The sequence below is a fragment of the Panicum hallii genome, chromosome 1 (assembly GCF_002211085.1).
Source record: "Panicum hallii strain FIL2 chromosome 1, PHallii_v3.1, whole genome shotgun sequence".
In the NCBI taxonomy this organism is placed as follows: Eukaryota; Viridiplantae; Streptophyta; class Magnoliopsida; order Poales; family Poaceae; genus Panicum; species Panicum hallii.
This window is the reverse complement of record NC_038042.1, coordinates 45,134,567-45,148,212: the sequence shown is the minus strand read 5'-3', so window position 1 is coordinate 45,148,212 and position 13,646 is coordinate 45,134,567. Positions and strand designations below refer to the sequence as shown.

Here is a 13,646-nt window from a genome sequence, read left to right as displayed (position 1 = left end):
GATAAGAACATAATGACACATGGAAGATGCAATAAATGGCAACACAAAAAAGTCAAGTACATGAGAACAGAATGGCAAGGTCATTATTTGAATAAACCATACAACTGGCAAATCTTACATACTACTAAGTGCAATAGGGCCACTTTCCCTTCCTCAATGCATCTGGATTCTCCTTCATTGCTGTCTTCGCACGACGAACAGCTTGTGTTCCCTCTCGTCCTTGTGCTAAGCAGCATGCCTCCTTTCCGGCTCTTCTTTCGGCTCTTTTTCTGCTACCTCCTCTTGTTGTCTCTGCTCTAACAACTCCTTCCACTCTATATTCCTTCATTCTACGCAGATACTCCTTATTCTCCTTTTTTTGATCTTAGTGTCGATCCACTGCTCAAAGTCACAAAGCGGGGGAGGGGTCTACAAAGCATTCAATTGATACACACCTGCTATTACTCATAAAGCAGACATGATTCTGTATGATAGTGGAAATATTATAAAAAATAAATATTCTTACCAGCAATCTAATTCGGATCTGACGAGGTGTAGGGCCGAATGCATAATTTTCACACATCCAATACCTCTAGTTATATGATTTCTCTTCATCTGACTTAGCTACCTTGCAAGAATCACCGCAGTAGCACATCAGTATAGGAACACCACTAGGCAGCGGCAAACAGGTGAAGGCTGTTCTAGTCATCACCTTTAGTTTATTAGATTTACCACGCCTAGGCATCTAAGGTTGCATATTACACATATTAATAACTAAACGCTAAACCATAAGCAATTATACTGAATAATACACATAATATAGATCAAATCAATATGTAAAAATTGTGGAGGGGAGAGAGGATACCTTGATCTTAAAGATCTATGGATCAAATCAAAGTTTTCAAGGTCAAATACGTCGATTGATGAGGTTGGGCGGGTGGGGGAGAGATAGAAAAATCGAGACGGGATAAGAAATATGGGATGAAGGTTCGGACAGGAGAAGTTGGACGTGCTATATGGGTAGCCAGCTCAGCGCCACAATCTATGGCGCCGAGCTTGGCGCCACGGTCTACGACGCCGAGCTTGGCGCCATGATCTTTGGCGCCGAGGTAGCTGCCACGTCGGCGCCAGATAGGTGGGCACGTGGCGTCTCGGCACTATGAATCATAGCGTCGAGACATGTGACTTCGGCAATCATGGTGCCGACCCTAGGGTCCAAAAGTGGGAATAAGTCTGCTAGGGGTCCAAATGTAATTTTTTTCTCGAAAAGGGCTAAAATGTAAAAAAGGCTGGTATGATGGCAGTCTGCGAGGAGCTCACGAACGGACGCCTTGCGTGGCCCAGGGAAGTGGCCGACGTGTACGGAATCCAGCTGTGTCTCGGTGAAGCCCAAGCCTAAAATAAATTCGCTCAGAGGCCCAGAACTTGCGAAAAGCCCAACTGCAAAGCCCGGCTAGTCTCAGTGAGACCTTCCGCCGGCGGCCATGGCGGAGACGGCGGAGGCTGCTCCACCCCCTGCCGGCGATTGCCAACCTCCGGTGCCGTTGGCGACAGAGGCTATCTAACTTAGTCGGCGCTCCCCTCGGCGATGATCCGCCCCTCCAAACCCGCCTGCCGCTATTACTGGAGTGCTGGTAAAGAGACCTCAATCTGATTTTTACAGGAAAAATATGCCCTCCTAAGCTTTCAGTTTGAAGTTCCTTAGAGAAACTTCTGATCCTTGCAGGTTGGTCTTGTGGATGCTAGAAGAAATTGCTCTGAGCCTATGGTTTAGATCGAGGTAAGTTCAGCTAACATATTGGATTGCTACTAGTTTGGCCAAGCCATGTCGTTTCAATATTTCAGAGATATGGATGATACAAATTTTTGAAAGTGTAGCTTCTGAGACCTCGTTCGATAAATGTTTCGATAGTACAAATGTGCGAGGCATGGCATAGTGTTACTAGCATATATGACTGAAGGATTTCTCATGCCAACATAATTGACATGTCTGCATCAGCTTCAGTATAAACTAGGTGTGGCAGTCTAGTGCCAACGTACTGTTTCTTGACCCGCATATGGGTCAGTCATAGCTGAAGCTCAACCATCACTAGCATCACTTTGCTCCTTTTGTCTTTTCTTCTGTAACAACATCAATAGAACTATTGAGTTGCATGCACCAACCAATTCAATCCAAAAGCTTAAGCTGATGGGAAGAGGTGGGCAAGTCACTTATACTCCAACACTCCCCCTCACATGCAGGCTCTCCCTCAGGCCTCAAACGTGGAAATTGGATTGGGCTGCAATTATTTTATTTAATCGCGCCCACCAAGATTCGAACTCGAGACCTCTGGCTTTGATACCATATTGAGTTGCATGCATAAACAATTTAACCCAAAAGCTTAAGCTAATGGGAAGAGGCGGGCAATTCACTTATACTCGAACAGGAACTTTCTGGTGTATGGGTATTCTTAATGCTAGGAACACATTTGGCAGCTTTTGCACTTTATCCTGTATACAGATAGATTGCTCTTATGGTGCATTCATGTAAAGAAGTTGTAGAGAACACCGAAGTACGGGTAGGAAGCAACATTGTGAAGTTACTTCAGGGCCCAAAATAATTTGGATCATGGCTCCCGGATTAGGGCATTAGTTGTGGGAAAATAATGGGAACGCCACATTCATATAACTAAAGTCTCATAAAATTAAGGGTAAACAAAATCTGCCATTTGCTCTTTCAAAAGAGCAAAGGAATCTGTTGTCTGTGGTTCTTCTTATTTTGTAACTGTAATAAATTAAATTGTTGACCCCAATGGATTGTTCTACAATTTGCATCCACATGTCCTGCTTTCCTTTTCCAATAGAACGCAAAGTATTTATTGATATCTCTTGAATGAAAGTACAGAAATTCCTTAAAGCTATCCTTTTGGTCACTCTGATACTGAGCTAGACCTTTAATCATCCTATAGAAATGCTCTGTTAAACCCCATTTAGCCTAACAGAACAAGGCTTTTACTGCCTGGCACATGTTAATACCAGCTTAACGGCTACTACTTCAAGGACAGCTTAGCTGAAGCTGAACTACCAGAGTAAGTAAAATGTCTGCATTAAGATTCCCATATGGGTTTCTCCAGTGCAGTGGAATCAAGAGATGACTGATGGTAAGAGTAGATATGTTCCTGTTGCTTCTGCTGCTCATCAGAATAGCTTAGTGCTGTCACATCTGCATTGTAAGTCTCAGAACTCATTTCTAAATTCCCACTGCCTCCTAAGCCCAGAAAGTCTTGGGTTAGTCCAGCGTCTCCTACCCCTGAAATATGTTCCTGCCTGCTGTGCTGCGTCTGACTTCCAGGAAATATGCCAGGGCTCTCCTTTTCTGCTCTCATGGCAAATGGATGATTCATCAGTCCAATTAAAGGCACTGTAGTAGGTCTGTAACTACTCACCCATGGTGAGTTCATCAGAATGTTATTGCGACCATTCATGTAAGAGCCCTCATCTTCAGCTGTCTTGATGCCAACACTATTAGCTGCTGAATTCCCAAGGGAGTCTCCTTGACTTCCAGAAGATATTTCCATGTGATCTCGAGGAGTAGTCACATTACTTGGGAAATTTTTTAGGAGCAATGGTGATATAGGATCCTGGCTGGTCTTTGCTCCCATCTCCGCAGCTTTCTGTAGCAGTGCAGTTGCAGACATGTATGGAGAATTCATGGACATATAAGGGTAACTTGATGCGCTTCCATCAAGTGGAAAGCTTGAATCCTTGGGTGATATCTGGTTGGAGAACAATGCTGTGTTTCTTGTAATGAGAGCATAAGGGGACAAAGATCTCAGATGACTGTCTGAATTATGGTCATTGCTAGACAAGTTCGCTATCACATCAGTTGGTGAAGTGGAGAAGGTAGGTACTGCATGCGAAAAGATATCCTGCTGATGACCATGCAGACTTCCCACCATTGTAGCAAGGCTGTGGTTAACCCTGGAGTTGTCCTCAGCCAGTGCATCACAGAAGGCTCGATGTGTGATGAAACTGTCCTTCCTGCATATACATACAATAGAAAATTGAAATCGTACATTTTCAAAAGTTGAAATGTGAGATATAAATGCTCATATACAAATACCCAGCTATGCTAAATGATATCAACTGATCCCAAAACTCAATTTGGCATTGCATTTCTTAAGTTGCTGACACAGTTTGACAGAAAATTGAAGGAGAAAATTTTCAAAAGTTGAAATGTAAGCTTATTTGGTTTTAATAAATTGGAGTCGCCTCGTTGGAAACACATAAATAAGTAACCTTCGAGTCCTTTTACTTCACATGAACGGATATTAGGAATTTCCTTTGAGTCTATTTTTCCTTTGAAGCACATAAGCCTTTGTTATCATGACTAGCGCTGATATATGCTTTACCCAACACTCTCAAGGACCTATCCTTTTCCCATTTTTGTTTGCTAGCTGCTGTTGTACATAACTACTTTATACCTTGAAATGTTTAGGCTACGTAATAGAATAATATGCATAAGGTCATAATCATTCACTTTTTTGTTGAGTTACACATGCAGAAGTATGACAGTGTGATACAACAACAATATTTATCAAATTCATTGATCATTCTACAGCCAAGTGTAGTTCGTTTGACTATTGTCTATGGTGTTGTTGGTTGAAGAAAGACATACCTTGAGAAGATTGTTCCACAGTCACATCGGTACTCCTTGGTGCCACATATCTTGGTGTGAGCCTTCCAGTCCGATTGAACAGCATACTTCTTTGAACACCTATCACACTTCCACTTCTTCTCCCCATGCTTCCTGGAGTAGTGCTTTTTTATTCCTGTGAGATCACCCAAAGCTCGGCTTGCATCATGATGAGGACAGGTGAGCTCAGGGCAGACATACACCTTCTTCTTAGCTTCGGTACTGCTTCTCTGCTTCAGCTTCCATGGTAGGTTATGGCCTCTCCTGTGAAGCTGGAGGTTCTGATCTCTCTGGAAGCCCTTGTGGCAGACCTCACATATGTATCTGTTTGTTGCTAGCAGTGTCTTAGGTGACAAAGCCACTACTTCCACATCAGGATCTGCCAGAGGGATATTATGAACCAATGTTAGGTTGTCACTGGTTGAAGTGAACATTCAAATTATCTTTTTTATAACTTCCTTTTCTAATCTTCATACATTGAGACCTATCAAGCAGTTCAGTTTCTTTGCTACTTCAGTTGTAAGTGAATCACAGTCCCATGAAGTGCAAGATTTGGTTTCTATGATAATTATCTATCCATTCATAATCCTTTGGTTCCATCTATATATCTCAATTCTTGGTGGAAATGAGTTGAACAAAGTTGCGGCGATAGGTATATAGCTGATACTAATGGTGAAACAAAATAAAGCCTGTTGAAAGCTATAATCTAAGGTGAAAACATGATATCATGTGTTCTTAGTAAAAAACCGAAACAACATTGCACAAGAACATTTTTCTTGCAGACCTGGATTCTCAAGTGGAGAAGGATAAGGTAAGTTATATAGAGTTTCTACAGAGCTTCAGAAATTTCAGTTACCATTCATCTATCTCCTTTGTTTAGTTTCTCATAAAATAGAAACTGAGAACAAAGATCATTCTTTTAAACATAGCATTGATGATGAGTATATTATATTGCACTTGCACGTGTGTTCGTATAGTCATGCAATCTTGATTGGAAAAAAGTTCAGACATGGATTTATTGTTTATGGCATGATGGCTAGCATTAGTTGAAAAGTGCTGCTATTAAATGCCTTAAGAAACCAAGTGTGCTAGTTGAAAATTGAAGCACCATACCTAGATTTCCTGGATGACCTCGTCTCTTTTTCACTACAGGCATGACAGTGTCACCTTTGCTTGACCCAGCCGCACAAGCTTCTAGCTTCGCCTGCTGCTGGAAGTTGTTCAGGGATTCCTCTTCCGACGTGTGTGACATTGCTTGGAAGTCCAGATACTGGTTGCAGAGGGTGCCAGCAAGGTGAAGGGGGATGGTGATTTATGCACAACGGAACGAAGAGGCTGCAATTAGACAATAGGAAAATGATTGATTAAACTTTCAGTCAGCATCAAGGACTGCAATGCTGCCGCTATTATTTAACCGATGGAATGCGAATCTAATTGCCTCATCAGCACGAATGTTCCATTTATTGTTTCTAAAGAATTTGTCAGTATCCTGAAGTTTGCTAAGAAAAGTTCCATGGGAGAAGAGAACTAATCTTGAGCTACGTGCTACTGTATGCTCATCTCGTTGCACTCCGGTTACTGTTATGCCTGGTGAGCTACAGAGAAAGACCATCCGGAGGACCAGAAAGATTTATGATACTGTGAACTGCAGGCGGTAATTTCTGCTGCTGTTCTTTTTACATCGTCGAAATCTGTATGCCTTGCAGTCATCGACAAGAGAGGCTCTAGTGTATGTCATGTTTCACCCTAGGGATTAAAGTAGCTTGTCACCGTCAAGACGGATGGTTTGGGTGGTAAATTGATAACGTTATTTTCTCGAGATGATGTCGCAATCAGACGGAGGAATAAAATCGAGGCGATCTGTGTGAAGAGCAGGCAGGAGACGGTTTCGTCGGTACAAGGGAGGATGCCAACTGTGAGATCCGGGAGAAGAGACAAACGTTGGCCGCAGTTTTTATATCCGGCTTGCCGTGGTATCAACCTCCTCTCTTTGGTGCAACTGTGAGATCTGCCTTTGTTTTAGTATTTGGAGTTTCCTGAGCTGCATGGAGCCTGGAGGTTTGAAGAGTTCTACGTATGTCTTCCAATGCAGAAGCTGTGTTACCAGAAGAGGCTGAAGTGTATGTCAAATGACCGTTCACCGATTTGACGCCGTCTAGCGATCACGGTGAACAGCAAGGTTCAAGTTCTACCATGACTTTAATCTGTCGGTTATTTGGTGATATTGTTCGGATTTGATCTTATAGCCTCTGTTAACTACAGCTTTTCGATTTTGTCGGGTTTTATTAAGTTCCTATTGCCAAAAGCCCACAAGTATAGCTGGTGCTTTTTTGGAAAATAAAAGTATAGCTGGTGCTTCTGTGATGATCACTGGAGGCGAGAGGATGGAAACCATGAGGGGAACATCATCTGTTGTAACCTGATTCAATTGAGCGCGTCCCATGTGTCATTAACTGTACATAACAAATCATTAGGAAGTGTGCTGGGTTTGGTCGTCACTCACGCTGGAGCAAGCTGTGGCCGAGTTTCTTTTCCCCCGGGAGCCATGCACTGTTTACTGATATTGAAGGGAGGGCCTGGCTCATTCGGTGACACCGAATACAGTACAAACAAAGAGCCAAAGCCGTTATCCGGACTGCCCTATGCTGGCGTCCTGGTTCTGCAGCTTGTGTCTCTACAGTTTCAGCTGAGGCCTGCATCCTTCAGAATATTAACAGACAAGAGAAAGGACAAGGAGCAGATATATTTACAGTTTCTGCAGGACAACTACTGAAAGGGACCGCATGAATGAAGCCTCTGTGCGTGAATGGAGTACAGTTTACCAGAAAGGAATGCCAGTTTCTGCAGTGATTTTTGTGTTTACCATGCATTTCTCTCCATGTCTAATTGGCTGTTGTGATCTGTGAGCACTGAATGAATGGCCGGCTGGTGCACTGCAGATGGAAATATGGAATGGAGCTTGGCAATTTGCAACAGAGACAACTATTACTAGTTACTACCCATGCAAATACATTGTGCACAAGAGATTAATGAACAGTCACTCCAACTGCTAGAAGCACGCCATTAGAACAAGGAGGAGCTAGCACAGGAAAACAAGCCCTAGGAATTGAGAAGAGACCGGCTCAGATCTCGTAGGTGACGCCGACCCTGAGCAGCTGGTCCTTGGGGATGGACAGCGCCTTGTGGCTCTCCCGGAGGTTCTTCCGGAGGAACCCGTACACGTTGTTCACCACCACCCGCTTCGCCCACGACGACCCCGCCGCCGCCGTCACCGTGGCCTCCCCCATCAGGTACACCACCCCGCGCGCCGCCTCCGCGTCGATGAACCGCTGCTCCTGCTCGACCGCCGCCGCCGCCGTCTGCGCGCGGCCGCTGTGGCTGCCGACGCCGTCGCCGAAGGTGGCCTCCTCCCGGACGAACACCTTGAGGCGGTCGAGGAGGAACGCGGCGAATTCCCTGTGGCCCTCCATGGTGTCCGTGTAGCCGTACCGCGCGACGCAGCGGAACACGCGGTGGTTGACGGGGCCGACGCGGCGGAGGATGAGGCGCTCCGGCGCCGCCACGCGCGGGACGGGGAGGTGCTTGATGGACACGAAGACGAAGACGGCGTGCACGGAGGGGATCTTGTCCACCAGGATCTGGAACACGGGCGGGATCCCCTGCACGAGCTCCGAGTAGAGCAGGCCCACGCCGCGCACCCGGCGCACGTCGCGCCGCGCCAGCACCGCGCCCAGCTCCGCCGCGGGCACCGCGCGGTCCACCTCGTGCCAGTAGCGCAGGACGTGGACGTAGTGCCACGCCGCCATGAGCCCCATGAGCACCAGCGAGAAGCAGAAGGGCAGGTACCCGCCGTCGGCGAACTTGGACAGGATGGACGACAGGTACACGAACTCGGCGAGGCCGAACACGACGTAGAACGCGGCCACCAGCGCCGCCGGCGTCCGCCACACCAGCAGCATCACCACCGCCATCAGGTGCGTCGTGATGGAGAACACCGTCACCACGCAGATGCCGTACGCGTTGCCGATGTTGGCCGTCGTCTGGAACCCCATCGTGACGGCCACGCTGGCGGCGCCGATCAGGAAGTTCACCTCCGGCAGGTATACCTGGCCCTCGTACTTGCTGGAGGTGTGCACCACCTCCACCCGCGGGAAGCAGCCCAGCGACAGCGCCTTGGACAGGATGGCGAACGCGCCGGACAGCATGGCCTGGCTCGCGATGATGGCCGCCATGATCGCCACCACGAACACCGGCCAGAACATCGGCTCTGCATTGTTTTGATTAGCTCACGTCTTCAGCCTTGACATACGTTTTGCAAATAATAGCTTACTAGTTACTAGTATTGGATTACACGAACAAGCAGCCATTGATCATCACTCTGCCGTAGTACCTGGGATGGACTTGAAGAAGGTGTCGGCGACGTTCTCGGGAAATCTGCGCAGATAGGCCGCCTGACCCATGTAGCATAGTGCAACGGAGGGGAAGAGGATACAGGTGAAGCTGATCTGCAAGAGCGAGCGAATAACTTGGTAAGAGTAACTACTGTAGCAGCTAACGAGATGTTCCCGTCCCGGAAAATGAAGAGTGAAACACTGAAACAAATTAAGCTATGGCTGCTGGTACCTGAATGGCCCTGATGTTGAAATGGCCGAGATCCGCAAACATGGCCTCCGCGCCTGTTTCCAAATGACATTGCAAATAGACGTCAGATCAATAGAACAACCACAGGGTTTGTGTCATAAACTGTTCGGAAACAGACAGATCTATCTGAACTCTGAAGAACATAGACATACCTGTGATGCAGAGGATGACGCCCCCAAGCGAGACCCAGGCCTCCTTGCCGTTCCTGCTGAAGTACTGGACGATGTACATCGGGTTGAAGGCCCGGAGGATGGTGGCGTCGTGCACGGCGAGGTTGTACATCCCGGTGCCGGCGATGAGGAGGAACCACACCGAGATGATGGGCGCGAAGGAGTAGCCGACCTTGTCGGTGCCGAAGCGCTGCACCGAGAAGAGCACGAACAGGATGGCTACCGAGATCCACACCACTTGCACTACAGCAAAAACGACATCAGATCAGAAACCGGTTCAGAAGCTAGCCATCGGCCATAGCTCGCAAGTTGGTTGGTATCTGAAAGCTGCAGCATACGTACATTGTGTCAAGTTGGGCGCTTTCTCCCTGATCCCACTCACTGCCGAGAGCACTGCAAGAACAAATCCATCAGAAACAGATCGATTAGCATTCTTCAACCAGTTTGTGCAAGCTTTATTATTGCCATCTCCGTACGTACCAGAGATGGCTGGCGTCAAGGTTCCGTCGCCCATGACCATGGAGGTGCCGAGGATGGTGATGGTGAAAAGCCCGATCTTGGCCGCGTTGCTGGACTCGAGCTTCTCCTTGAGCCACTGCGCCCTCCGCAGCCGCGTGTCGACGCTGTAGTTGGACAGGGTCGTGTCCTCGGTCTGCTGGTCCGGGATCATCCTGATCTTGGCGTACCGCGAAATCAGCGAGTACAGCGCAAACGTTCCTCCTGTTTGTTTTTTTATTCATGAAATCATGTTGATCACTTGACACCAAGACATTGCATTTGCTTCGGTTGGACAAGAGCGATCGATGCCAATATACAACGAAAGATGACGCTAGGTAGGCAGCCAGCTAGCTCACCGTCGCCGTCGTCGTTGGCGTGGAGGACGACGAAGACGTACTTGAGCATGGGGATGAGGATGAGGGTGTAGAGGATGAGCGAGAGCACGCCGAGGAGGTCGTCGGGGTGGCGGATGCCGTCCGGGAACGTGCTCGAGTACACGTACAGCGGCGACGTCCCGATGTCGCCGTACACGACGCCGATGCTCTGGAACGCCAGCATCAGCGTCCGCGCCCAGCTGCCCTGCACGCGCCACCAGCGTGTCGTGTCAGCGTCACTGATGCCTATCTATATACGAACAGGCGCACGAAGAGAATGAGCTGACGCTGAGATCCTGACCCCGGAGCCGTGGTACTTGTCGTTGGAGACCTTCTCGGCGTCGCCGTAGAGCGAGTCATTGCGCTTGAGCCTCTCGGCGGCCGCGCCGGGGCTCTCGGCGGCTTCGGCTGACATCTCGTCGTCGCCCCTTGCTGGTGTGGTGAGAAGGGGCTTGCGAGGGTTTATGGTGGATCGGCAGAACCTCTAGCTAGGCTTCAGATCCCGGTGCCCTGTTACAGATACTGTGAGAAGCCAATACTCAATTCACAGAAGTAATCTGCCTGACAACTATGCAGATCAGACAGAATATATCCCCAAGACTACACAGATGAAACTTCCCTCCCCGTCAATGGCCATCGCGGGAAACCCGGAGGATCGGCGCGAAGGAATGCGAGACGATTGGCTCGTGTTCGGTTCAGAAGTTCAGAACAAACAGAGATGCAGTGAATGAATGAACAATGATGGTCATGGGATAATCTACAATCTGATGACAGGATTGCAAACAGAGAGAAATGGATGGAGCCGCGAGAGATCCCGGGGAGGAGACGAACAAAGGCCGGGGGCGGTGGAGGAGATTACCCGGGATCCGAACGGAGGAGGAGGGGCCGCCGCGGCGCTCAAGGGTGGCAAGCCCCGTGTCGTCTGCACCTGCGCTGCTGCTGCTGCCATCTTATACGCACGCCGTTCGCAGGGCCGGACGGCGCCTTCGCCCCGATGGGGGGCCGAAGAGCCTCCGGTGCCAAATCTGGAGCCCGATCAGCTCACGCCTCTCTGTGTCTCTCTCCTGTCTCGGCGCCGCCGCCTCGCGAAACGATGCTGGGGGCCGGGGTGTCCTGTGTCCGGCCTTCCCTCCCTGACGTAGGATCCTCTATTTCTGAACCTGCCATACCGGTAGGCGGTTGCTACGTAGGGTTAATTAGTTTCACCTGCCAGCAGCAACGCGCAGAACTAAAATCTTTGGCTTGCCAGGTCAGGCAGGCTTGGTCATGCATGCGCAGTACGTTGCCGTTGCATCGGCTGTTGCCGTTGTACGTGGCCGTTCCGTTCTGTTTGGACAAGATGAAACGGCCTGAATGCCGTGTCTTCAGCCAGAAAGGGGGTCGCGGGCGTGGCGGGGGATACTGCCGTGGAAACTAGTGATGGCGCTCATCTCGCGAGATCGAGCTCGATCCCCACGGGACCAGGGAGATGTTGTGCGGCTTCTTCTGAATTTGGAACGCGTGAAATTTCATTGATTATAAATAGTTATTTCTGTCTCTTATCTAATCAATGGATAAATCTATTATGTAAAATAGTAATCCATGAAATTCCAAATAACAATGCTTATATTACAATATGTCAATATCTCATTCGCTACAGAAAAAAATTAATTTGTTGCACCATCTCTTAGACCAACTCCCAGCATGCCTCGAACATACAACCAAACAATACTTTTTTTTAATAATTCCAACAATACTTCTAAGAGTTGAAGGAAAAAAACGTGTTCTACTAGGGTTTCTATTCAAGCCCCTTGGACTCTCCACAACATGTGCCCAGAGTGATGGCTAAAGACGAGAGACTGTTATAGCATCACTTCTCACGCTGGGTGGCATCCACACCGTGCAGAACCTTCACCTTCATTCACCTTCATGTGCGGCGGTAGGCCTGCAGCTCATCTTTGCCGACGCCATCGCGTCCATTTGCGCAGGCGGCCTGGCAAGCCTGGTCCTGCGATGGTGGCCACAGGGAGCAGCCGGCTCCACAACCCCATGGGGTTCAGATTCTCTAACGTGCTGAAGCGAAGTCACGCGTGACTTGCGCATCGTCCGATGCCCTCCGTTTGCCATCCAACGGTTGATGAAGGTACATCTTTCCCAGTGCGTAGAGCCTCAGTCCAGCTGCCAATTTTAGCCCAAATATGGCCTAGTTCGCGAGAAGGGGAAGGACAGCAGCCGCTGTGGCTTGCCGCCGCTGAACGAGATTGGCGCGGAAGTGCCATTGCTCCATAAATTAGCACGGGGAAAACGCGCGCCGCCTTGTTGCCAAGCACGGACGACCGGCGCCTACTGCATATGTAGACGCGGCACGGAGCTTGCTCCTGCTGCGGGTGACCTCCGCTCCTGTGCGAGCTGCGGAAGAGTGGCTGACCTCACGTGCTCTGGATGGCTGCGCTGCCGGGAGGAGATGGAGGGGGACCGCGTTCAAGCTTGCCGGAGGCAGTGCTGCAACCAACAACCAACCATGATTCGGTGGAAGAAGGCAACAAGTAAGTTAGACTTGCAATTGTTTTCCTTTGTTTTGTTTCTGTCCAGATGTCTGGTAGCAGTGATACGTATGCATCTGATTCCATACAGGGAGAATGTCAGTCCTATTTGGGTACCTCAAATTGGCCAGAAATTTAGAAATTTGGATGATGCTTGGATATTTTGGGTGGAATATGGAGGTCATGTAGGCTTTGAGGTCAGAAAAAGGTACACAAATGAGAGCAAATGCGATGGGAAAGTAACTTCATGTAGATATGTGTGTGCCAAAGAGGGTTGTAGAGCACGAGACAAGAGAGACCATGCCACCAAAAATCTTCGAGCTGAAACAAGAACAGGTTGTCCAGTTCGGATGGGTCTTACGTTAGATCGAGAACAAGGAAATTATGAATTGTTCGATCTAATTCTTGTGCATAATCATGTCCTTCACTTACCACAAACCTTCCATCTAATGTTATCACAAAGGAGGATTTCAGAAGTGCAGGCCTTTGAAATTGAGACCGCCGATGATTCAGGAATTAGACCAAAAGCTGCACATGAATTGGCTAGTCGGCAAGTTGGAGGGGCAATGAATCTTAGTTACACTTGTCGTGATCACAAAAATTATTTACAGGGCAAGCGCCAAAGAGAGTTGACATATGGGCAAGCAGGAAGCATGTTGAAGTATTTTCAAGATAAGATACCTGAGAACCCATCTTTTCACTATGCTGTGCAATTGGACTGTGAGGAACAAATAACCAATATATTTTGGGCTGATGCTAAGATGATAATTGATTATACTCACTTTAG

General features: G+C 48.3%; 2 protein-coding genes and 1 long non-coding RNA gene across 3 annotated transcripts; 1 reads left to right on the top strand and 2 right to left on the bottom strand.

Annotated features, from left to right (window-relative positions):
• The first annotated feature begins 1,425 nt into the window (after positions 1-1,425).
• LOC112895177 lies at positions 1,426-6,148 on the top strand. The gene is made up of 3 exons (XR_003229169.1): positions 1,426-1,613; positions 1,706-1,759; positions 5,807-6,148. It is a non-coding gene; the product is annotated as an uncharacterized LOC112895177 (long non-coding RNA).
• LOC112895096 (protein indeterminate-domain 2-like) lies at positions 1,774-5,906 on the bottom strand. Its single transcript, XM_025963009.1, has 3 exons — positions 5,768-5,906; positions 4,637-5,033; positions 1,774-3,999 (listed from the first exon to the last, which is right to left on the bottom strand). Exons 1-3 carry the CDS (start codon positions 5,904-5,906, stop codon positions 3,066-3,068), a joined length of 1,470 nt encoding a protein of 489 aa, XP_025818794.1. The 3' UTR covers positions 1,774-3,065.
• Positions 6,149-7,323: 1,175 nt separating the features above from the next.
• On the bottom strand, positions 7,324-10,752 carry LOC112872787 (potassium transporter 19-like). Its single transcript, XM_025935837.1, has 8 exons — positions 10,639-10,752; positions 10,320-10,542; positions 9,946-10,185; positions 9,808-9,858; positions 9,448-9,708; positions 9,278-9,330; positions 9,045-9,159; positions 7,324-8,921 (listed from the first exon to the last, which is right to left on the bottom strand). Exons 1-8 carry the CDS (start codon positions 10,750-10,752, stop codon positions 7,777-7,779), a joined length of 2,202 nt encoding a protein of 733 aa, XP_025791622.1. The 3' UTR covers positions 7,324-7,776.
• Between the last annotated feature and the right edge of the window lie 2,894 nt (positions 10,753-13,646).